Source organism: Seriola dumerili, unplaced genomic scaffold, assembly GCF_002260705.1.
Source record: "Seriola dumerili isolate Sdu_G_001 unplaced genomic scaffold, Sdu_1.0 BDQW01000621.1, whole genome shotgun sequence".
NCBI classification, from domain to species: domain Eukaryota; kingdom Metazoa; phylum Chordata; class Actinopteri; order Carangiformes; family Carangidae; genus Seriola; species Seriola dumerili.
The window spans coordinates 600,629-625,598 of NW_019174876.1; the positions used below are offsets into that span (position 1 = coordinate 600,629).

A 24,970-nucleotide genomic window follows, 5' to 3' on the forward strand; every position below is an offset into this window, starting at 1 on the left:
GCTGGACTCTAGTTTTTTGCATGTTACTTTAAAGGCAGTAAATAGTGCATTTGTTGGGGACTATTTTCAGCTGCAGATTAACACAAATTTTGTGCTCCCACTCTTACTTCCACAAGGAGGGTGTACAAGGGATTAGAGTTAAAATAAAGATTGTTCTGTTCATGTTCATTGTAAAGAAGATGTTGCTGAATACAACAGCAAGGCTCATTCATGCATGTTTCATATTTTTGGCACAAAAGGTTTAAAATATATCATGCTTTGCCTACACAGATAGTATTTGTTAGTAGGATCGATTTATTGCTGGGTTTGGCGTTTTCGTGATATTGTTTGACAACAAAAATAGAAAAATACAGACTACCACCAGCCTTATCCTTTAATATCACTTTGAAGAAAAGCTGCTGACTACACAAAAGCTAACTGGGATTCAAATAAAAAAAAAAAAGCCACAGTGTTTCTATGGTACTGCTTGCAAAGTTTAATGCATCACTATACAGTTGTCTTAATTCAACAAAAGAAAACCATTAAAAAATGAAAAATCATAAGTACAATACACACTCAGCATTTTGTACATATATGCCCCAAGCATCCACGTGACTTGTTAGAACTCAAGTTTGTGTTAAATATATACTGTATGTATTTATATATTTTAATATAGTCATGACATCTGTACAGAGGGAATCAGGCTACAAATCATAACTTTATTAGTTCTTTTTTTAATATATCAATAACAGGCCACTGTGGAAACATAGACATCGTACAGTCAAGTCTTGTGTGTAGCCCAATCAAAAGGCTTAAAGCAACATGTTACATGCTTTGGCTGTAAAACAAACTTCTCGCAGGAATAATAATAATAATGATAATAATAATAATAATAATAATGGTTTAAATCTCAATAATATACACACATACACAGAAAATTGTACAAAGCATCATGTGCTTGATATCCTGCTGGATTTTTGCTTCGAGATCTTGCGAGATAGTTTCACATTTTCTGTTTCTGCGATAGTTGACAAATGAGAAAGACGATGAAAGGCTGAACAATAATGTCACCTTTAAATTCTTGGTGGAGCTGTGTGTTTGACCTTTCAGAAACACCATAACCACGGTTTTTACTTTTTACTTTTCTTCAGGCTGAGCTCTTAGCATTGAAAACACACTCCTCCAAGAACTGTGAAGGTGAGATTTTACAAACAGCAGCGTGTGTGTGTGGGGACAGAGACAGTAAAGCAAACAAGGCTACATGCTACAGCAGCCAGTCAAGAGGACAACACATCCTCCATCTGTAGCATTAAAGGCAGCAAAATAATGACAATGGTGAAGTAAAATCTAGGAAGAGGACAAAATGTCATGGATGCCTGATTGCCACATCTGATACAGGAATACCAATTTTAAGAGTAGAAAGGAGAAAAGAAATGGAAGACAAAGCAAAACAAAATAACCCTCATTCACCTCTTTTATCCTCAAGTGTTTCTCTTCTTTTTTTTTTTTTTTTTTAAATCTTTTTTTTAAATTATTTATTTTTAAACGCAGCAACTCTTGGCTCATGGTTTTTATCCTCTCCTATCACTCATAGTTTCACAATGGCACTGTGTGCCCTCTCATTCAGAAACACTCTTCAGCATCAAGGTTCTTTGTTCAAGTAAAATACCAGACAGCCAAGGCTCTCCTACTTCACAGATTATAGCAAGCACAAGGGGTTTGTCTGACCTGTATTATAATAATAATAATAATAATAACAATAAGAATCACAATAAGAATCATAATTTCCTGAAAGGAAAAAAAGAACATTATGTTAGAGGTGGGATGCAGTTATTTAAATAGATGTAAACAAAGACTGTTCTGGTTTCCCCAGGAAGCACGAATAGACCCAAAGGTGAGTTTCACTTGTTTCACAGTAAATTACAGCACAATCTGTGGTAAAGCAAGAGTTTTGTGTTAACTTAAATAAAACCCTTATTTTTTCATCCAGATGTGATGTATGCAATATATATAGAGAAAAAAGAATATCACAGACAACAGTCAGATTGGCTAAAGTTTTGCCTGCGTGCTGTAATTTGTGTAATTTCCTCTCGTCAGTGGGGTCCTGCGGTAACTTTCGTGGGATAAGACGCTCAAGTCAGGAATAACAGAACATGGAATAACAGAAAATAATAATCAAGCAGATTCATTATAATATCAACAAACCTTCAGCATCACACTTACTGCAGTTTGTATTCTGATGTCATTAAACTCTGCACATGCAATTTGGAGAGGAAACTTAGAATACAGCAATGGCCGCAGAGTAACAGACTAATGTTTAAGAACTGATAAAAGGGGGAAGCTTATCAGAAATCTGCACTTTTAAAGGAGGAAAACACTCAAACAGGGTTTTAGTGGTTTTAAGTTTGTGTCTAGGTCTGTGTAGGTTAATGTCTAAAGCATGACACAAGCAGCTCTGAACACAATGGTCTGAGATCATTAAGAACAATTCAAGTAAGGCAACATGTTGACATGAGATGACGGAATGGATGCTGTATGTTTTTTTTTTCCTCTATTTATTCTTTAACTTGTGTCATTTGCAGTGATGTGGGTTCACCTCTGTCACAGAAAAGTGGAACATCATGGGTAAAGCTCCACTCTGAGACAGTCCTGCCTCTGTGAGTGTAACAACCTTAAACACACCGAAGCACAAGTTCCATTTCTAGTGATCACCTTTGCTAAATTCTACAGAAAGTGAATGGAACTTTTGTATGTAGAGGCGGCAGCTGTGTTAAGCTTTGACTAGAGCACAAACTCCTTCGCATACAGCCACCTATCTGTCGTCCTGTTCCTGGCTGGCTTCTCTACACACCAAACAGCTACAGCAGTCTGACCTCCAGAGGTGATTCGTATGTAAACTTTGTCACTCGATGTTCGCTGCGTGGTTCAGTGCGAGTGATTGGCGAAGGAAAATACCAGCAAGTATAGTGGACAAAGTGGTGAAGCTGTTGTGGTTGGCAGTTTTACTGACATTCAGTACGTTCTACTTGAATATTTGTGGGTGTATGTGTGTGTGTGTGTGTGCGTGTGTGTGTGTGAGAGTGCGTTTGTGAATAGAGAGAAATTTGGCAGAAAGCGTACAACCAGTGACTTCTACTTAAAAAAGAATCCTCCTGGTCAGTGTATTTATACGTCACCTCTCCCAGACCAGATTGTCCATTCGTTTGTTGTAGTGCAGGATGATACAGCGATAATATCAGTAGTGCTACAGATAGCCGCAGTTAGCCCAACAGCCAGGAGAGCTGGGATTTGCAGTTTTTCAGTGGAACCCAGCCAATCGCCAGTCTGCTTTACATTTTTCCAGCTGATTGACATGGCAGAGTGGTTATCCAGCAAGTCCCCACCCATATGGTGGATGCTTGCTGGAGGCTAGGTGGATGAGGGGGATGGGAAGAGGGTTCATGGCACTGATTTTTCATCTCATTTAGTCCTTTTTGCATCCACACCACTGCCACTGAAGTCAACGTCCATGTCTTCGAGGCTGAGAGAGAATCTTTGCCTCCAGTAAAAGCTCCGTGTTTTTACCTGTGTCCATGAAAAGATGAGGGTTTCTCTGTGACGGGGTCGCTCCCCTAGGTTTGTGTAACTGGGCGATCGCATGTGAGCTCCACCCCTCTTTATCCATCACACTCATCTGCAGGGACACTGAAGGAAAACAAAGACATTATCAAGTTGCATCTAAATCAGAACTCGCTCACTGTCCTGATCAAAGATGCAGTTCTCCTGCAGTAGTGGCTTGATCGAGAGGGATTATGGGAAAAAAAAAAGGCAGAACATTGTGGAGTTTGGGGCAGCAGGAGCAGTACAGACTTAGAGATGGAGGTAAAGGACAAAAATGTGGGCAGTGCTGGGGGCACAGTGCAGCTCTGAACAGTAGTACAGAAGATTGAAAATTGTAGCCCCCTCCCCAAGACAAGTAATGGATCCTCCTCTACAGCTTGAGGCAGATGAAAAGGTAGAAGAGACGGAGGAAGAGAGCAGGAAGCAGTGCAGAGGAGTGTCGGGGAATGGTGAGGAGGCACTTACTTGTCCTCTGTGTGCTCAGGCATGCCAGCGGTGGCCAGTGCAGCTCGGTACTGCAACAGCACACCTCGGACGCTCTTCACAAAACCCTTGGAGAGCGGGAAGAGCGGAAAGCCGATGTCTGGGTAGCCGCTGCCCTCTGGGAGGAAACTCCGGTAGCTCTTTCTCCGTTTCTTTGGTCGCACCACTGGCTGGCTTCCTGCGGAGGCCACCCCTCCTCCGCTAACCGAGGCAGAACCTGATTCTGACGTCCCGCCGCGGACTACAGAGCCAGGGACTGTAGAACCAGGCCTGTTTTCCCCACCCAGAGAGGTGTTCCCCTGGCTGCTGTCACAGTCTGAGTTCTGGCTCAGCTCCTGCTGAGAGGCCGCTGTAGTGGAGGGACTCAGCCCTGAATCCTCCAGCTCCTCCTCCATAATACTGGTAACTCCTGCTCCTGGGACCCCCTCCTCCCCAGGCTTACTGGGGCTACTGTGGGCCACCACCACGGGGCCTGATCCCAGGGGCAGCTGCTCATCCAGAGGCTCTGCTGATGAAGGTCGGTCTTTTGAGTGTGCAGCCCTGCAGGACATGTGTGCTGCCTGGCCCCTCTCTGCAGCGTCGTGCAGCTCAAGCCACGCCTCCAGACGGTGGACGAGCCGCCAGCCATTAGAGACAAAGTGCTCCTGGATCTCCTGTTTGAAGACCTCCACAGGATTCTGCAGAAGCTGTGTCATAGACTGGACCATTTTGATCAAGGCCATCTCATTGTAACAGCGGCTGTTCTCGTATCCTTCCTGAAGGCCTCGGTCACTGTCGAAACCAGCCTCGTTATAGTAAGGCTCGTTGACGAGGATAAGGCCTGTAGGAGAAATACACATGCACGTGCTAGAATGTGAGGTCAAGACTTGCAGATTAATGCATCAAAAACTGCAAAGTTGAAAACCACAACAGTGACAACAGTCAAAGACAAAAGTCAAGCTTTCATTTGTACTGTAAATACAGTTTGTGACAACAGCAGCCAAGCTAACACTGCAATGTGTCAAGAATTCCAAACTAAGAGCGTTACTTGTTTTCAGATGCAGTCCGGGGTCTTTCCATCACACTGACAACACACTCAAAGGCCGGTTTGCCTTAGATTGTGATTCTGACTCTATTTAAAATCCACTGGCTTTTAGAGCAGCATTTTTGAGTTTTGATGTTAAATACATAGTAAACTACAGACATTTTGTGTCTGGACATAAATTGTCAAAAAGCCGTGTAAGGTTTTGGGCATGGCTTGATATTCTCCAACTACATGTCACGCCTTGACTAAAGTCTACAGATCAATCACCACTACGCTAATGATGCCCAAATTTAGATCCCTGTTTAATCCAACTCAACTCACATGCCAGCTGAACTCTGACTACTCCTGGTTGTACAGTGTGTCCAGTGGTTCAGGTGTCAGGTCGTGTGATGTGCTGCAGCAGGTGGATTTTGTCCTTTATGATCCACATTTTGATAGTTATGTGCTGTAGGTAAATTATAACATGTTTGTTCATTTCAACAATTAATGAGAATCATTTTGACTTGTATTATATTGACTATGTTTTGTTTTTTTTTGCCTTTGTCATTTCAGATTTGCTTGTGATAATGAGCTATACAGCATTAAATAAGAACATCGAGGGAGTGAATTAATCTAACTGCTGTTGTCTTTACTGCAGTTTAATTTCCCTTGTTGCATTTGGAGCAACTTACAACTTAAAACTGCACTGAAACAGCACGATAACTGCACTGTAACATTATTTCATTTTATTGTTTTTTTAATTTAAATCCTATCTTAACTGATTTTATTGCTGATTTTTGAATGTCATTCTGTGCCTGTAAAAAAGCACTTTGAATTGCCATGGTGTTCAAAATGTGCCTTGTCTTGCCTATGTAGATTTCATAGATGTAGATGCATATAGACTATGACGTTATAAAAACAGATTTAACTGGAAAAGCCAAACTGATGCTATGAGACACAAAACTGGGAAGGAAAGAAATTAAAATCCTCAAAAGCTAATTTTGGTGTTTTTTTGTGTTCACTTAGATTGAATGCATGCGCCATGTGAGATGAATGAGATTTGGTGAGCCAACACAAAATAAACCATGGCAACCAATAGCACCAGCAGGGTCGGAGTGGTTATTTCACTGTGTGGTGGAGGGAGACCATGCACTTCAATGAATACTGCACTGTGTGGCTAAACGCTCATCAGAGACGGTGATAATTGAATTAAAATCCGGACTCTGTCTGGCAGGCCAGATCACAGATAAGTTTTATTGAAGTCGTGTCATGTCTTCGAGAGAGACAGATATATTAGGTTGAATGACTGTGTGCGACACTGCACTGGCAGCTCTGAGCAAATGAACACATGAATAAAACATTTATGTGCTGCAGATAAGAGAGGGGGAATAGAGTGGGGTGTGTATGTGTGTGTACTAACCTTGTATGGAGATGAGGACTTGCAGCAGACTGGACTTGCTGGTCCACCTCTCAGTGCCCTGTGGATCATATCATCAAGACAAATCAGCACAAATTCTTGAGAAAAGAAAGTTTGGAAAAAAAAAAAAAAAAAAAAAAAAAGGTGACAGACAAAACCCCTGTTTATTCTGTCCTGTAGAAGGTGCAGTTGCTTGCACCTGCAACAGCCTTTGAAAACTAAATTATGAAATCTTATTTTCTACTGCATTTTAACCTGAAAATACACGTGAAGCATAACTGAACTGCTGATGTGTTCTGCTCCAAACACACAGATTTATTCATGTCCAGTAACAAACAGTGTTGTTTCTAGTTACTTCATATTGATCAAAATCTTAGCATTGCTCCAAAACAGAGCTGCAACTAGCAACTAATGATCATTTTCATGATTGATTAATATTTTATTCCAAATGAATCAGTTATTTTTAGCCTGGTTAAAAAAAAAAAAAGCAGATCTAAACTCTGTGATACTTCAACACTTGTTCTTTTAACTAGAGGTCAACTCCCACTACTGTAAAACCGCGGGTTTTTACTGCACCTCTAAAGTTATGTCAATCACCTAAGTCAGCACTCACTTTGCCAATCCAGGTGCCCAGTAGACTGACGCAGACTTTGCCGTTGTCATAGAGGTTGGGATTGAGGCGGCCGCTGCACTGAGACAGGTAGCGAAACAGCGGCGGTACAGCTGGGTAGATGTTGGGTAGCTGGATGTCAAACAGGAACAGACCGTCCTCATAGGGCGTACGAGTCGGCCCTTTGATCAGAGCGGAGAACAGGTCCTGTGTCGGAGAAAGGAAAGAAACTTATGACAGGTTTTTCGGTGAATGCTGTCAGCGGTGCACATCAAATTGTCTCTCCTGTATTACACTGAGGTTAATGGGGAATATGGTGAGATAAAAGAATAACACTGTACATGATAGTCAAGACCTTACATTTAATCTTTAACTTTCCTTTTTATACATCACTGTAAAATAGTAATGTCTGATTGTAACTCATAAACAAATGAGATGTAATGAGGGCTTCCTTGTCCTCCTAGTGTGTCTGTTGTTGTCCAGAAAAGATTTCACAATTCATCACATACGGGCTCAAAAAGCATCAAGAAGATTTTGAGACTGTGAAATAATGTATGAAATTATTTCATGTATGTGGGTATGCATCACCTTTATCTGTGGAAAAAAAGCTGCATGAAAAATTTTTGCACACAAATATTTAAGTTACAAGTATGAATTTTGGCGCTGCACTCAATCAATCTTAAAATTGTAAATTACCCTTATTTGAGCCCATAACAATAGTTTCATAACAACAACAACAACAACAACGATGGATTAAATTCTGAAAAGACAAATAATGTGTTGATGTTGTTGTTAATTCAGGTTCCTTGTTTTTGTGCCTTAAAGTGAATCTGCAGATTTACCACCAAAGATGTATCAAGGCTGCCAGTTTTTTTTTTTTTCCAGGTGATAAGGTTGCCATGATATTTATGACCAGAAACCCACCATGCGATCTTCAAATGTTTTGACCATGATGCCGTCTGGCAGTGACGTTGCTAGAAGAGCCATTTCCTTCCTCACTGTGCTGAAGAACTTCTTTGCCTCTGCCGGCTGAAACTCCATTTTCTTGAATGAGTGTGTGTCTGTGTCAAAGAGAGAAGACAAGCGGTGATTGAATAGCAATACAAGAACAGAAATGTACACAAATACAACCCAGCTTGTGTGGGCAGGGACCTCATCAAACTAAAAGATGCGTGTGCGTGTCTGTCATGGACAAGTATGATTACAGAATGGAAATGGGAGGCAGTTACTGTCACTCATAGTAATGAGGAAATGTGGTGTCTTCTGTGTGGCGTCTGACTGGACACAAGACAGGTTCGCTTGCCAAAACTCAACCGACACAAAACATGAGATTAACATAAACCACGATGAGATCTGAAGCGCCAATGACCCATTATCACATGAGCTCACGTTTGAAGTATGTGCTCACAGCTCTACAAGTCTTTCATTCAATCAGCTCGAACAACACAGAACAGAAATCAAATGAGACAAATGGAGGGATCAAAGAAAAAGAGAAAAAGATGTATTGAGGGAGAGAAAGAGCGAAAAATAGGAAAAGAATAAAAGGAGGCAGAGAGAGAAGAAAAGAAGCAAACAAGGAATTAAATCCTGATTTCTCACCTGGTGCCCACTCCAGCACGGAGAACACCTCTCCCTTGGCACTGGTGAAGGTGACGCCAGGCTTGCCACCACTCTGTTGGCACAGTACTGGTGTGTCACTGAGAAACTCACTGGGCCACTCTTGTCCACCAACCGGAGTCTGGGGCTCCTGTTGGGGCTTTTCCTCTCCAGCTCTCTCCGCCTGAACAGTAACACACCGGCAGGTTAAAACACAATCTAATGACAGGAAATGTCACAATGTCGCACTTATTGATTTATTTAGATTGCACTGGAGAAATTGTGCACAAAATTAATGAACTCTGCCATGTTATAGATCCATTTAACACCAACCTCTGTCCCTGCTCCTCCACTCCCTCCTGCCTCCACCACAGCCTCCATCTTCTCCTCCTCCACGATGGCCACATTATCCAGCGTCTTTCTCAGGTTCTCCTGCAGCTTCTTGATGTCATCCAGGAAGCGTTTCTCCTTGGTGGGTTTCTCAGGGGCTGTGGGCGTCACTGAACTCGCTACATTAGTTGTGGAAGCTGGTTCAGCAGAGGTTGGAGAGGTTGGAGAGCCGCCAGTCCACAGCTGCTCCACAGTCATGTTCTTCAGGCTCTCCAGGATCTTCAAGGCCTCCTTCAACTCCCTGAAGCCCCGAGAGGCACCATCTTTACTGGTCTTCTCCGCTCCGTTGACTGCGCCTCCTGGAGTGGTTCCTAAGAGGGCGGAATTAATTAGCGTATAACAAACTGCTGCAAGTATAATTAAAGAGAAATGTCAAACAAGACACAGGTGGAACATTGTCTGTGATGTGAAAGCATCAACTGATGTTGAACCTCACTGAAATAAAAGTTATTTACTGGTTTGTTTAAAATTCAAGATCACTTTCACTCAGTGTGATTGAGGAAACCTACAGTCAGTGCCACCTGTAAACCAACTTGAACAAGACTGAACGAAATGCTAATATGAAGCTCCATCTCTGTTACTGACAACAAATCCCATGGAAAGACCAAATCAACAATGTGTATTTATTATTTATTTCCTAAAACAACTGTTTCAGCAAACATTCCTCAAAAAGGAGAAAATATTGCATATGTTGACACTATTATAAAGGACATTTGGTCTACTAATTAAAATTTATGGCAGCAGGACAGTGCATGTGGGACTGACTCAAAATACACACCATAAACATACTATTCATTATATCTATAAATATGTGTTGTTTGTATTCAATGCAATTTGATATAAGGTGTGTTGAGTTCTCTTGTAATAACCCACATGAATAAAATGGCCTTGCAATCTAAACAACTCTGTAATGTTTTATTTCCACTAAGCAGTTGGAGTTAACACTATTACCCTTGAAATGAACAATAATATACAGTAAATGCTGGAAGTAAAGATCCTCACCTCCTCCAGAGGCAGGACTGGCTACAGCCACAGATGCTTCTCCCTCCTCTCCAGGGACTCCTTTAGTGGGGCTGGTGACCCCGGCTTTACTACCCTCCTGTGGGGGGATGATGAAGGTCGTGGAGCCAGTGGGTGTGGGGGTCGGGGTCGCAGTGTCGGTGACATCCGCATTGTTGACGTGGCTATCGTCCTCAGTGGTGAGGCCGTTATCCGTCTCCCAGCTGTCGCTCTCATCCTCCCACTCCTCGGTGGACAGGACGCTGCTGGTCTCCTCCACGGAGTCGTAGTCCGTCTCCTCGATCTCAGATTCCACGTTGTAGAGGTGCTGTGTGTGTGATCATCAGGAGACCATCAGCAACAGACATCTCACCTCCAATGTCAAAACTTACACCGAGTTTTATCAGGTAGAAATATTTACCTGTGGCAGGACGATGGTCATAGAGTTGTCTGCCCACACCACCTCTACTTTGCTGCTCACATCCACCCTGGACACCTGTCCTACTGAAGTCTGAGGGAGGGTAGATGTAGAGACTCGACCATTATCAACAACCAAGAAAAGATATGACAAAACAAAAACTTTATAAGACAATAAGACCAATAGAACTAAGGCTGCAATGTTAATAAGCCCACAATATAATACTGTTGGATGAAAAGTATATACTGATGACTTAAATTAAATATTCTTAAAGCCTAAACTGGAGTAATGCTAAAAATAACATGTTTTCATTAATATCAGAACAGGCTATCCTTACAAGAGCATGACTTTGACATCTTGGTCTGAGGGAGGTGCAAGAGAATAAAAATCCTCCCTCTACAATATTAAATTTCATGACAATCTAATTGATAATTTGATATCTATCAAAGCAAAATGTATACACTCTGTTCCCAGGTTATTTGTTCCTCCAAGATAAAATGAATGCAGTTTAACACAAGAGTCCACCTTCATGAGGTTTTAATCTTCAGTTTGTGTTGAAACTGTTGATTCGACTTCATGTTGCATCTTACATTTGTTCAAATGTCAATTAGGTCAGACTAAATACAGGAACACATTCAGTGCAGTGCATATGAAAGAACTAGTATTAGTATTTTTTAATTTATTTTTTTGTTGTTGTTCCCACCTCATTTTCGCAGTCGTTCTGTCCGTTCTCTGAGTTCCATATCCTGATGACGATGTCAGTGGTGCGGAAGTGAAAATCTGGGTGATCCGCAATGTCGTAGACGCTGACATCCTCCTCCATACCGATAACCTGGATTAAAACAAAAACATCCAGGTATCAAGAAATAAAACCATCTGCTAATGGTATATGAATATATGTAGTGAAGTTACTATGGCTACCAGAGACAATTTCTTTTAGCTTTTCCCTTTCTCCAACACACTCACAAACACCCAAACATCAAGTGTTTTCATTCTCTTTGAAGCACAAACACTGCTGTCTTGTGCTCCTGACTCACCTCCACGTCATCACTTGAGGAGTTGAGTTTGATCCACTTGACGACACATGTTCTGCCCTTGTGATCACCAGACTGGATGACACCATACACCCCTGGGTCCTGGAGGGCTTGGGCTGCGGCGAGCAGACAAACACATACACAGTTTCACAAGCAAAACCAGAAAAACCTCTAAATACAAAGAAAAATGTATTTGTCTAGAAGAAAGAAAATGGAAACTGGATGTAACATTGCAGCCTTTAAATAAATCTCTGTATTTTCTGGCCAAATTTCACACACATAAACAGAAACTTGGCACGGTTTCAGCAAATGACCTAGATACTGTAGGTACTCGGTGGTAGAGTGGCCTATATAAAAAACACCTCATCACAGTCCACAGGGACAGAAATCTGACATCCTGCATCTTCACTCGTCTACAAAGTCAAAGGGAACAAAGAAATCAACGAATCATCAAATTCAACATTAGAAAAATATTTAATCCATTAAATTTTCCTTACGTCGTTTGTCTACTACAAAGTCCCCGGGACAAAATTCGTGGCTGTCGAGGTGCTGGATGGGGATGAGGTCGTTTGATCGGATCCCCTTCTCCACCCGCCCGTCCTTCCACATCACATCAGCCGTGGTCTTTGTGGATACAACTTCCACTGCCACTCTGCACAAAAACACACACACATATCAGACTTGTATATTGTGTTTGATGGCTCAGATGTAAATGTGAACGATTTAAAAACCTTGCTTTTTTATTATATTAAGGACCTTTTCTCACTTGTAGTCACCTACTGTTCACTCATCACAAAAGGAAAGCTAAAATAGGTGATTCCTGCTGCTATTTTCCCCTATACTTATACAGTCTTCTTATCTACTGAGCCATTTATCTTCACCCAGCCACTACATTCGTCTCCCTTCTTGGCATGTTGCTGCGTCTATCTGCCTCACTGCCATCCACCTCTTTAAATCGGTTGTTGAGAAATGATGAGATGCGATAAGTGCATAAATCCTCTTAGTCTCATTGTTGATTAAATTATTCAGCACAAAAAAGGCGTAATCAAAAGAAATTAATGATACACTGACACAAATAAAGGAATCATGTGACAGTGTTGACTATAAACACGTGACTGGTTCACAAGCCTATTATGATTTAAATTCTAGTATAATGCTGCCTTATTTAGGGTAATGTCAGCATCATCTCCCTGCATCAGAGACTATGAAAAATTCCTGATCTGCAATAACATCCAGTCAAGCCCAGAGGAGTCAAAAACAAGACGGCAGCGCAGGTCTGAAAAAGTCTAACATCTTTTCATTTAATGCGAAAACAGAATCATGCCATCAGCCCAGACTAGTGACGTCAAACTTTTTGCTTTGGAAAACTTGAATTTCTAAACTAGACTAAATGGCAAAGAGTAGAAAACCTGCAGTATCATGGTGCATTCGGTGTTCTGTAAGCTGAGGATGTGTGTGACAGTGTGTGGTAGAAAAAAATGACACAATCAGTAGACTGCTCTGAAAGTCTTGATGTGCGTGTTGCCAAGCTCCAGTGTCACTGTCAGACAGATCGAGACATGAGCCACTTGACAAACAAGAGAGAGCCTGGACAAACAGACAGGCAGACACAATGTGTTTTTTTGCAGGCAAAGCAGCTATTGGTTGCTTTAACAGTCGGTAACAGATGATGTCATTGGTCTAATTTTTACATCAACTTCCTGACACAGCAGCAGGATAGGTCACCGAATGTATGGGATTATGGGAAGCATCGTCATCAACCCATCAGCCTTATAGATCTGCCAAATATCAGAACACTTAAGTTGCTCTCCAGACTTCTAAAAAAGACACTGGATCAATGGCTGTTGAGAAATGCAGTCACCAGAGTGGGCTGATGAGTCGCTACATACAGAAAAGTTGCCAACAGACAGAAATACAATTGGCCAATAGAGGATTATTGTATGAATGGATACAGAGAAGTATCAAAGAGCAAAATGTGTGATATGAATTGGAGCAAAAAAGGCCAAAAGAAGGACAGAAAATTGAAGAGAAATGAAGAACAAACCAGCGGAAGGAAGGGAGAAGGAAGGAAGGAAGGAAGGAAGGAAGGAAGGAAGGAAGGAAGGAAGGAAGGAAGGAAGGAAAGAAAGATGTTGTACTTGTGTATCCCCCACCCCACCCACCGGTCTCCGGGCTTGAACTCGCGGGAGAACTTGGTCCTCTTCTTCTTGTGCTTCCTCTTCAGGTTGCGGATGGAGAGCGGGATGCTCTTCTTACGGTTTGTTCCCAGACCACCGCTCTGAGAGGAAGCTGTGGAGCTTGCCGATGACGTCAGAGAGCTGCAACCGAAGTTACAATTGAAAAATACATACACAGGATGTTTTTCATGCTACAGGTTAAGGATCATTAGACTGAATAAGTAAATTTTTTGTGTAATTTTATATCAAGTATGCAGCAACTGACATTTATTTTCATTACTGATTAATCTGTGGATCATTTTCTTGATTAACTGATGAATTGTTTGCTCTATATATTGTCAGATAATAGTGAGGAATGTGCCTCACAAAATATAGAGCCCAAGGTAACATCTTCAAATTACAAGAAAAAGATTTGGCATTTTTGCTGAAAAGTTTGTTAGTTTGAAGTTATAAAATCTCTTGCCGAGGCCATATATAAGAGACGATGATTCAGCTCTGTGGTAGTTTTTTTTTTATGCTGAACAGGCTCAGACTTTAACTTTTAGAAATGGTTGCAAGGCTCTCAGCCAAGCTTCAGCCTTTGGCTGCCAAACTGACAAAACATATTCCCATCACTTTTATTTAAAGGAATACTTGTCCTGTTTAACTAAATCCCACATTTCAGTAATGAAAAGGTGATAAAGTACAATTAAACATAAACCTAATTAAAGTGTGTGCTACGTGTTACCGTCTGTCTCCCTTTCTCTCCATCACACACAAACACTCTCATGAGAAGGATTTCATTAGCAAGTGGCTCAACTTCAATAATTATACAAATTAAATTTAACAAAGCATAATTGACATTGAGAGACTAATATTAGATTAAAACCGTGCACCTGCAAGGTAACAGGCAGAATAATTAGCTGTCATTCCTGCATGACTTTTAGTAAATCAGTGCAAAGGTGCCACATTCAAATAGATAAATCTGTGCAGCAGCGCTGAGAGACTCACTAGATTCAGCCTATGAACCCTGTAGGTAATACACTCCAACACATCTCCTCAAATAAATACAGGCTTGAATCAACATCCCTCAGAGACAGAAATGTCAACCTTCACTCTTCACGAATAAAGTTTTTGTTGCTGCACTATTGCATCAGATCACATCATACTTTGCAAAAGCTCATGTTAATAACCTTTAAGCGGACAAGTGGTTGACACCGGCTGCTCGTCAAGTGCCTCTCACACTTCCACACGTTCACACCGATATAATTTTAAAACAAAGAACAAACGAAATCTCAACAGACCTGGTGTCGTCAGTGTCTTCTGCAGCCTCGTCGTCAGCGTCCTGCTCCCCATGTTCAGTCAAGGTGTCGTTGGTGCTCTGGGAGTCTGGGGGGTTCTGGATGGGAACCACAGGGCCGTTGTTGTTGGAGTGAGATGAGTCTGTCTGCTCTGATTTGTGTTCACCTGGTGAGAGACAGTGAAAGAGCATGTATTAGTATTTCAATTTAAGGCGTGGAGGAAACACTTGGAAAAGCAGAGAATAAAGCGGTACTGTACACGGTAAAAAACACGTGATCATTCAGAGGAGATCATGTAGAGTACCTTTACAGATTATTGATGTTCATGCAGCTAGAAGGTAAAATAGATTTCACATTTAACCAGAGAGACACTGTCATCCTCTATTTTCCTGAATCATGCAGCAAATGTATTTTTCTGTTGAAGTGTGCTGCACTTCAGCACAAGTTCTGATTAGTCCGTTCCCTCTGTGCTGAGCTCCATTTGTGAAAAGGACCGGCTGATGTCTCACAGGAACTTTAAATCAGTCTGACTTTGCATGGAGATGTTTCGTTTTCAGCTACTCTAGAGAGGATGCTAGCAAAAAATAATGCTCACGTTACTCACAATGATAAATGATTGAGAACTTTGTGTGTGTGTGTGTGTGTGTGTGTGTGTGTGTGTGTGTGTTTGTGTGTGTGTGCGTGCTGAGAGAAAACGTATTTTATGCCCTCTTTATGCTTATCGTTTCACATCCAATGTTCATTTAAACCCCAGTTCATCTGCACTTGCTCTCATTTCTGTCTCATTAATGTGATGAGATGGTGAAGGCTCTGACTAATGTTCATGTGTTTGACTAATGATTGTGTGATGACCACTGGAGCAGCGTTCTAGGAGACTAGATAGACTGAAGAAAGAAAACCTATATTTCAGTAGATTTTCCAACTGTAAAATAAACTTATTGTCAACAGATTGCACTCAAATCAAAAACACATCTTCAGCATTTTTTGTTCACTAGCAGCCAGTATGTCAGTGGATACCAATTTATATGTAATAAGTAGTCTGACTCTACTTTACATTTTTGCACATCTATTTTTGGTTGAGTGAAATTCTTCAACAGTATCTAGAGTCTAGAGTTGAGTTCATGACAGAGGCAACAGAGAGACAATGACAGAATTAGAGAGCAGAAGTGTGTCTGTGTGTACTGGATGTTCCTCTGGTGTTTTCTGCAGTGTGCTGTTTGCTACCTTGTGTGTCGGTGTTCTCCGTCTTCTTCCCCAGATCCTTTCTGAACATCCTTTTCAGCTGCAGGAAACAAACACACAGGCACACACAGAGACAGACTGAAGATGATCAAAAAATGTCTGGCTGTTTACAAGTACTGAGAGTCTCTGTGATAAAAAGGGGTAACCAACATTCAAAGAGGGCATTTCCTAAAATACACCCGACACCATAATCATCTACTCTTCATTAACTTCTTGTGTAAAGCAAGTGATTTTAAGTGTTAATATGCTCATGGCGGGGTAACAGGCTGTGTCAACAGGTAACATCTTTTTCAGATACAAGAACACAATTAAATCTATCTATAAACACATTTTATCCACACCTTTCTGGCCACAGGGTCTTCTGGTAGGACAGCTGCACCCTCGGGTCCTTCACAGGTGATGCGTGTGGCATCTCCCTTTGCAGGAAAGACGTAGAGGGCTCTCTCTCCCAGCTGCCTCTGGGTGTGGTCGTAGTAGCCCAGACGTCTCACCCTAAAAGCAGCCAGGAGAGTCACTTTACACCGTGGGCAACATAACACAGTATCAGTTTGTATGTGTTCTGTTTTTTGGACCACAGTTCTTTGATTTCCATTCACTAAAAACAGATATCTTGGAAGAGCAGTGCAAAAACACAAGATGTCCCATTTAGTATATTATTTAAATTCTTAAAGCTGCGAGAAAATAAAATTTAAAGCAATCCTAAATAAGAAGGCATACATAAATCTGTGCAAGGACACAAGGATTGATATTCCTACTGACCGGCAGAGATTCTCCTGTGTGATGGTGGAGGAAGGTGGATAGACGCTATCGGAGCCTTTTGGGGAGTAGCTCTTGGTGATCCACGTCACTTTCAGTTCAACCACCTTTACCTGAGGAAAGCACAATGACACCACAGAACCATTTAGAAAAAATGTATGATACGTAATTAAATGTTATTGTTGTTTTGATTATAGTGTGTTTCCCTCCATCCAACACAGAGCTAGGTTTGATGGGGGAAGTCATCGTGACCGAGGCGTCCATGCAGAGCTCTAAATGTGGATATAATGTGTAAAATGATCCCATCATCATGTCATCACGGTAGAGATTTTAATTCTCCTGTTTCTGTTACTAAAACAAGAAATGCTTTGCTTTGTATAACAAAGTACTGTGTTGGAGAAAGAACTGCTTCTAGAGTCAGTCGCAATTATTCATAATGAAAACTCTACTACAGAGTTGGAAATGATGATACTTTGATACAATGACGGGTTGCACTTTCTTCTCACAGCAGCATTTTTATTTCTGTGTGTGTGAACTGACAGATGTTAAGTGTGATATGCAGAAAAGAAAGAGCCATCATCACCGTCTTACCTCTTCTACCACAACCCTGAACTTGCACTTCCTACTGAGGACAGGTTTGACCCCTGACAGCCACTGTACATTAGAGAAGACTTTGGCCGGACCAATCAGGACCTGCCCTGGGTAGAAACCATACGCCTCGTCGAAGAACAGACCCTGAAAAACAACACAGTAATAAGAGTGTAACAAGACAAACAACAGAAAACATAATGCTGACACAAACAATGCATTATACTATATATGTGTCATACTTCTGTATGACTAAACAAAATTCACTTGATAAAACTTCTGAAAAAGTCAGTGAAATAAATATGTGCCGATGTGAACTGTAAAATTTTAATTTGGAGATTATGCATAGGGTTAGGGTTTTATCATGCAAGGTTGTACCTGTAGAACAATCTTCTACAGCCTATATAAGCCAGTGTCAGACGACTCATTTCATTTGTCTGGCTATAGCTTTTTCAAAAGTGACCTGACCCCGATTAACAGCTGTTCTGTTCAACTTGCAGCAGCAGAGAACTTCAGAAAGTGCGAACACCTGAAGTGACAGATGAGAGCTCGTGGGTACGTACCGAATCACTGACATGTGGACAGACGTCGTAAAGCTTGGCACCGTCTTCCACACTCATGGAGCACCTGGAGGGTGGGAAAGGGGAGGACAGTGGGTAGACATTCACTGGATTTGGCAGTGATGAATGTGTGCCAGCATGCAGACACTGCGACAGACTACCACATGGTCACAGTACATGCAGTATAATCACACACACACACACAGACACACAGTCTACCTGGCTCCATTGGAGAGCTTGAGGATGATGTGATTAGTCAGGTCGTACACTTTCCCCAGCCAGAAGTCATAGGCAATGTAGTCGCCGTACATAAAAGACTGAAGATCAGGAACAGGACAATGATCAGTTTTACATTTTATCAAATTTTGATCTTAGACATAATAATTATGAAGGGACAAAATAATAGTTTAGGTCAGTGTCCTTTTCTACATGACTCTCTAATGGCAATCACTACAGATTATTCGCTCTAGGTCCCTGAGACACTAGAGACTGTTTGGACTGCGGTAAATTTTTATTCAAAGTTACAGAGGTTTTGAAGGTGGTTTCAGTAATGTAGCATGTGATTAATCAATTACATGAACATGTGTGTATTGATTATGATTACTTAACACTTCATTTCCTAAAGGTAACAACACAATGAAACACACTCCTTGCGTATACTGCTCAACATGATATGCAAGACAATGTTTGTCATCTGTATTACTGACTGTAAAAAACAAAATCAGATCATTATTAATGACAGAGGAGGTCTACACCAATCAGCCAAGACCTAAAACTGGTTTTTATGTTGTGGCTGGTCGGTGTAATGAGGGGGTACTTAATATAGCTGTAACAGCCAGAACTTTTCCCTTATTTCCCTTATAATTAGTACTGAAGTGTGTAGGCATGTCTTCAAAATATCTTAATAATTAACAAGTAAAACCAGCAATTTTTTAGGATATTATGAGACAAGTTTCCAGGAAATTAGATGGAAAATACAGAACCCATAAAATAAATCATTGCTGTACTTGTTACTGATTTTTATAACAGTTATTTCCAGGAAATTTCATAGGAAATCACTTATAGGAAATTGTACATGTGTAAAATAAAGCGCTACCACAGATTTACTGCAAAGTAAAACGTTCCTCTCTTACCCAGATGTGCTGCAGGTCTTTGCTGTTAACTGGATACAAAACACAGTTTGTTCCCACGAGTTTCACTGCACACTCGATGTCAATGTTGGTCACAATACCGCACTGGTTGTCCTGCAATGCAACGAACACAGGTTGAGCATGTCATCATACTATCACTACATTATCTACATTACAATATCCTGTCCATCAATGGAAACCTACAGGTTTTGCTTGTAAGCTTTTAAATTTTAGTGGTGTCCAGCAGCATCACTGGTCTGATAACTTATGAACAAAACAACACTTGTATTTCAACCAAAACAAAAAGTCATTTTTTAGGTTTAATGTTGTATTTATGTTCAGATTGAGCTGTTGCACTGTGTTAACACAAAGAGCCTCCTTTTAGTCCTGTGTTAGCGTCGACCTGCAATAATATTCCAGTCATGTCTGATGCAGCAAAAGGAACGGAGCAGTGAGCTGTGACATGACTGACAATGGGAGAGCTGATTGAAAAAGAGCTGGAAATAATAAGACAAAATGAAGGAGGTGAAGTGAAAAGGGAGAGGGTTAGAGACAACAAAAAAAGATGCAGACTGAGGACTTCACTTACATTTGAATTGTTCCGTCGCACAATGTCTCTGATGACAATAGATCGATCTTCAAGTTTCAGCTGTAAAAGACAGAGAAAAAAAAAAAGTTTAGAAAATGGTGGCCAACACAGCTGGGTGACCTCACCTTTAAGACATCTTACACCAACAGAAGCTGCTGTCACTGAAACTGGATCATCATTTTCTTATAATAACCCTCACTGCAGAGGAGAACTCTGCACATCAATGACCATGTGATAAACCATTTACACTTAGACCACGACAATATGACTGATATGATTTGTCACACCCTTGTTCTGTCCCAGCTCACAGCCATGAAGACTGCAACATGCACAGTCAGCAGAGCCTTAACGCCCCCTGAGAGCAGATAAAATGGTTTTGTCGTCTAAACAGAGAGACACATTTCGCTGAGCTGGCCAGCATGAGCCCCCAGTTTGAGAATCCAGCAGTATCATGAACACTGATGGTGTCGATGCACACATTTTCACTATCAATTATTTAATCAACATGGACACAAAAATAGCATCCGGAAAAACAATGTGGTTTACAACTACAGAACAGACAGAATAATGGACGGATGAAACCAAAACCTGTATTGATCAAGAACTACAAGCCCAGAGAGAGACAGAGGACACAGAACAGCAGCTGTTGGGCTAAACTTGGCATAAGCTAAAGTCCCAGAGGGAAACCTTGTTCCTGTGAGCTAAGCTTTGCTGTGTCACACTGTTAGCAAGCATTCAGACTAAAAACAGGCCTGAGTTAAAACAAAAAAAAGTAGTTACCGGTAAAACAATGAAATATAATCCAGGAAACCCAGTTAGAATTACACATCTGTGAGTTTGAAGGCTCATCAGTTAGGAAAACACTGCACAGCAGTTTATAATATGAGGCAAGATTTTACAACAATCAGGAGGTAAACAGTCAAATACAACATGATCCAGCAGGATTGTGCGCTTGCATGTATTCGACTGGCCAAAGCAGTGTCTTCCTGGATGTATCACACTGCGCTCTGGCAAAATCCTGACAAATCTGTGTTTTTCTGCCAGAACCTGGAGCCTTTGTGTTCTCATTGAAAATGATTAAGCGGATATAAAGACTGGACGTAAGTCAAAGAGAGGGCACCTGCAAGATATGAAGCGCAAAGACTAATAATTAATGTGACAAAAAAAATCTATAACATTCACCTTAGTAGCTTTTTTCCAGAGTTTGACATATGAACTCCAGGTCTATATCCTGGCATTTTCCAAAACCTTCAACCTCATCTCACAGTCTTAATCAGCAGATGGAGTTTGCTCATGACAACTGACAACAAAAAAAACCCCCTGCTATTTCCAAGGTCAAGAATAATGTCGTACATAAGCTCTATGAGTTAGCATCTAAAACCATCAATTACAGTATAAACCAGCCCAGTGATCCTGCTTATCTCTGCGTTTATTTGTGTTATCACTAAAAGAGAAGAAGCAGTATATCAAATCCCATCAGTAATGCATTTAGTGTACTGTACTTGACCTACTTGAAATTACAACAGAATTTCACACCACAGCATTGCTTCCTTTACACTGAGTCAGAAACAAAATTGTGCAATAGAGGCCCTAAAGATCCTATTAGGCAAAATGTAGTGATATATATTTATGATTCTATAAACTTGTTGTGGGGTTTCACAAAAACATTCACACCAATGTCATCTCTTTACTATTCAGGAAAGTAGCTGATGTTTATTCCTTCAGTTTTCATTATCTACACTGCCACTCCGCAAGTAATGATCATACCAGAGAATTTACAAGCCAACATAGTGATAGGAGCATGGAGATCACTCATTGAACAGGAATATAAAATTATGTGTTTAATGTTCTTGCTCTGTGTCTCACACTCCTGTAATATACATTTTAATAAAAAAATGTATTTGATAGGCAAGTTTGCAGATGAACTGAACTTAAATCATCAAACAAAATAAAATTATTTAAAGGAGTTTTTTGTAAGTTTTGCTGTTGCTACATAGCTCACATGAGCAATAACAGCTGTCTAGAAGAAATGTTGCGAGTTCAGCATTAAAGCCACACCAATGTTAAATCTTGTTTTGCTTCTATTTCTATCACTTCTTTTCTTCTACTTAAGTTAGCATGCTAACCAGGTAGCCACGGTCTGGCCAGATGATCTTTCCAATAGCAAGTCACTGTAGCATCCAGTCTGCCCCGAAGAAGTAGTGCTGCTCAGAGGACGCATAGTCTAGTTATGTAGACGGTAGACAGTTATATGAATGTTCTTGTAATGCTCTATTTATGCATGATAAAATTGAAAGCATCATGTGTATGATGAATACTGGCCCCTTTGCCAACCTTTAGTCTTTTTATCATCACTTTGATCTGTGTCATGATATTTTAGCTTTGCTGATTTACCTTGCAACTATGTATATACTGTATTTATATATGGAACTGTTGTGATGCTTGTCCTTATACCTGATGACGGTCCTATAGGCAGAAACTTTGTAAATCAATAGACCAGCAGTAACCAAGACAGTACAGGGGTGTTTTTCACTTTTACTGAAGGGAAATTTAAAGTGGGACTTATTTTTGGGGCTTAGAGTTAAACTGTAAACTATAAATTGAGAACTGCCTGGTTGCAAAGTTGTTGAGAAGAAAAAGGCCGACAGACACTCATCCAATCGACTTCAAACTTGGTGGGTGCATTGCTGAGGACCTAACCTTAACCATCACAGCATCACAGCAAAATTCCTAACTTTAACACCTACCCTTCCTCTTACCTAAAACTAATTCTAACCTGAACCCTAAAACCAAATCTTAACCTTCAAAAAGCAGTCTGGACACGTGGGGACCCATGTTTGTTAACCTTAACCACAGACTGAAAAATCAGCTTTTTCCCAAGTGGGGACCCCAATTGGACAAGTTGTCCCCAATGAACTGGTCTTTAGTCTGAAATTTGTCCCCAAAAGTCAGACTCATAAACCCGTGCACATGCACAAACACATACACTCTACTGGGTCCTTGGCAGTGTAGTGTTTCTGCTTTGTCTCATTGTAATCCTACTCCACTGAATTCTGAGAGAGGAAGAGCCATTGAGTAAGAGTGTGTCTGTGTGTGTGTGTGTGTGTGTGTGTGTGTGTGTGTGTGCGATCGATGGGTCGCCATGTTACCTTGTAATCTATTAAACAGCAGCCTGTCTGCTCATCATGTCTCTACTGCTGGGGGTTAGAGTACACACTCTCTCTCTCACATACACTCACACTCCTGTCTTCCTCCCTGTCTAAACCTTTTCACTGAGAGAAGCTCAGAAGTACAAAACATTTTTAGATAAATACACACACACACACACACACACACACACACACACACACAGCTCACGTCATTAATATTCTTTCAGTGCATCATGCTGCAGTGCGCTCCTGGAGTAGCAGATTTCCTCATCAGTTCAAAAACACTATGTTTAAATCAATGCCACTTACCCCACAGTAAGAGAGGACAGGACAGAGCATTACAACACCTGAGAACACACTGTACCCCAGACTACTGACGACAACAACAGAACCTTTGCTCTCTGTATAAATCATGACCAATATGTGAATCTGCTGGTCTACAGCTATTATGAAATGGCTGGTTGGCAGTGGTATAACCCTTACGCTTATTATGTGTAATTTTAATTTCCAATTTAATGATAGATATCTTGCAATTGTATCGTGTAAATTATACTCGGCGGCTACAGAGTAGCATGTCCCTGCAGCGGGAGTGATTCCCCTCCAGGAGGAGACAAGAGAGGAGGGAGAATACTGCTATCTCACAAATCATAGCGATATGAAACTATTCACAATCTATTACAGTTTTTTTTCATTGTACGGAGGTATTTCTCTGGGATGACAGCAGTATACACGTGTATATATATATATATATATATATATATATATATATATATATGCTGCTTGAACAGATGGAGTCAGTGAGTACCTTAGGTGTCCCAGTTTAGGCTTACCCTTGTTTTAATACTATTAAGGATATGTCATTTGCTTTGGAGCATTAGAAACTTGGCTATTCATTATTATTTTAACAATATGCAGGTTTCTAGTGGAGGGAACTCCCTGTTTTTTGTGGTCGTATTATTCCTAGTAAGCTGTACTGACAAATGTTATCACTGTGTTTGTCTCTCTCTTAAAGAACCCCTCAGATAAAAATAAATTTTTTAATCTTGTTATCATGTCCATATCGTATTTTTACTTGACATATCATGAGCCAAATAAGCAGTCAACACCATGACTACGTATTTCCACCCTGGAACGGCAGTGAACCAATGACAGTCTCATAATAATAAATGGATCCAGACAACCAGGGTTTCATATGTCATATAACCAATATATATGGTACCAATACTGTCAACTTGCGAGGATGGGTGGCGGGCAATTCTTAGCAGTCCAGGAAGACCTTGGTTTAGTTCATTTCAAGTGTTTACTTCTCTGCTTGATTTGCCTTTGTCATCTGATAATCAGTAATGAAAGAAAAAAAAAAACAATCAATATCCTCACATTTTTTTTTCACGAAACTTAAGTAACTAACCCAACTGAAGCTGAGGAAGCACCTGCCCCGATGGTAGATAATGATGAGAATCCTACATGGGGTGTTTACATGCCATGGTATTTGGGCTTATCAATAAGGGATTATCTATCCAAGTTAAGGGGTTATCTAGGTTTCTGATACCAAAACATAATGTAAGGGGAATACCGATGTCCAGGGTCCAGTCAATACAAAAGTACTAAAGATTTAAAATGTCTGTGTTTTAAGTGTCAAACCTGAAAAACACTGAGCAATCCGGTGACCTTTTATTTGAGAAAAGGCCTTTGATATCAGAGGAAAGGGAGAAAGTCATCACTTTGTACAATCTGCAAATGAAGAAGATGCCTGTCGTCTGGCAGGGCAGGGAGGCTTCTCTATTTTACTCATGTTAAGTACATATCTCAATGAGACACCTTGAAACCAAAGCTGTGTCTTAAAACACATGAGGTTCGCTTAAAAACAACACATGCCCACACTAAAGCTGCAGAGATGCATTTCTTCACCGACATCTTCAGCCTCAGACTCAAGTATACTCTATACAGAGCATAGCCCTCATTAAAACTGG

At 40.8% G+C, this 24,970-nt stretch overlaps 1 protein-coding gene across 2 annotated transcripts in view; it reads right to left on the minus strand.

Annotated features, from left to right (window-relative positions):
• Positions 1 to 424: 424 nt before the first annotated feature.
• Positions 425 to 24,970, minus strand: part of ube2o (ubiquitin conjugating enzyme E2 O) — a 38,048-nt gene continuing 13,502 nt past the window's right edge. The window contains exons 2-23 of one of the 2 annotated variants that reach the window (XM_022765006.1): positions 19,852 to 19,911; positions 19,266 to 19,376; positions 18,352 to 18,449; positions 18,136 to 18,199; positions 17,576 to 17,719; positions 16,988 to 17,097; positions 16,570 to 16,720; positions 16,211 to 16,268; positions 14,990 to 15,152; positions 13,692 to 13,847; positions 12,027 to 12,181; positions 11,533 to 11,645; positions 11,199 to 11,327; positions 10,499 to 10,588; positions 10,081 to 10,405; positions 9,022 to 9,389; positions 8,692 to 8,872; positions 8,017 to 8,153; positions 7,096 to 7,299; positions 6,486 to 6,543; positions 4,045 to 4,882; positions 425 to 3,663 (exon numbers count right to left, since the gene is read on the minus strand). In XM_022765006.1, the coding sequence (XP_022620727.1) occupies positions 3,636 to 3,663; positions 4,045 to 4,882; positions 6,486 to 6,543; positions 7,096 to 7,299; positions 8,017 to 8,153; positions 8,692 to 8,872; positions 9,022 to 9,389; positions 10,081 to 10,405; positions 10,499 to 10,588; positions 11,199 to 11,327; positions 11,533 to 11,645; positions 12,027 to 12,181; positions 13,692 to 13,847; positions 14,990 to 15,152; positions 16,211 to 16,268; positions 16,570 to 16,720; positions 16,988 to 17,097; positions 17,576 to 17,719; positions 18,136 to 18,199; positions 18,352 to 18,449; positions 19,266 to 19,376; positions 19,852 to 19,911 (3,741 nt within the window). In that variant the 3' untranslated portion in view covers positions 425 to 3,635. Of the gene's footprint in view, positions 4,883 to 6,485; positions 6,544 to 7,095; positions 7,300 to 8,016; positions 8,154 to 8,691; positions 8,873 to 9,021; positions 9,390 to 10,080; positions 10,406 to 10,498; positions 10,589 to 11,198; positions 11,328 to 11,532; positions 11,646 to 12,026; positions 12,182 to 13,691; positions 13,848 to 14,989; positions 15,153 to 16,210; positions 16,269 to 16,569; positions 16,721 to 16,987; positions 17,098 to 17,575; positions 17,720 to 18,135; positions 18,200 to 18,351; positions 18,450 to 19,265; positions 19,377 to 19,851; positions 19,912 to 24,970 lie in introns of both variants that reach the window. The other variant, XM_022765007.1, reaches the window with a different exon arrangement.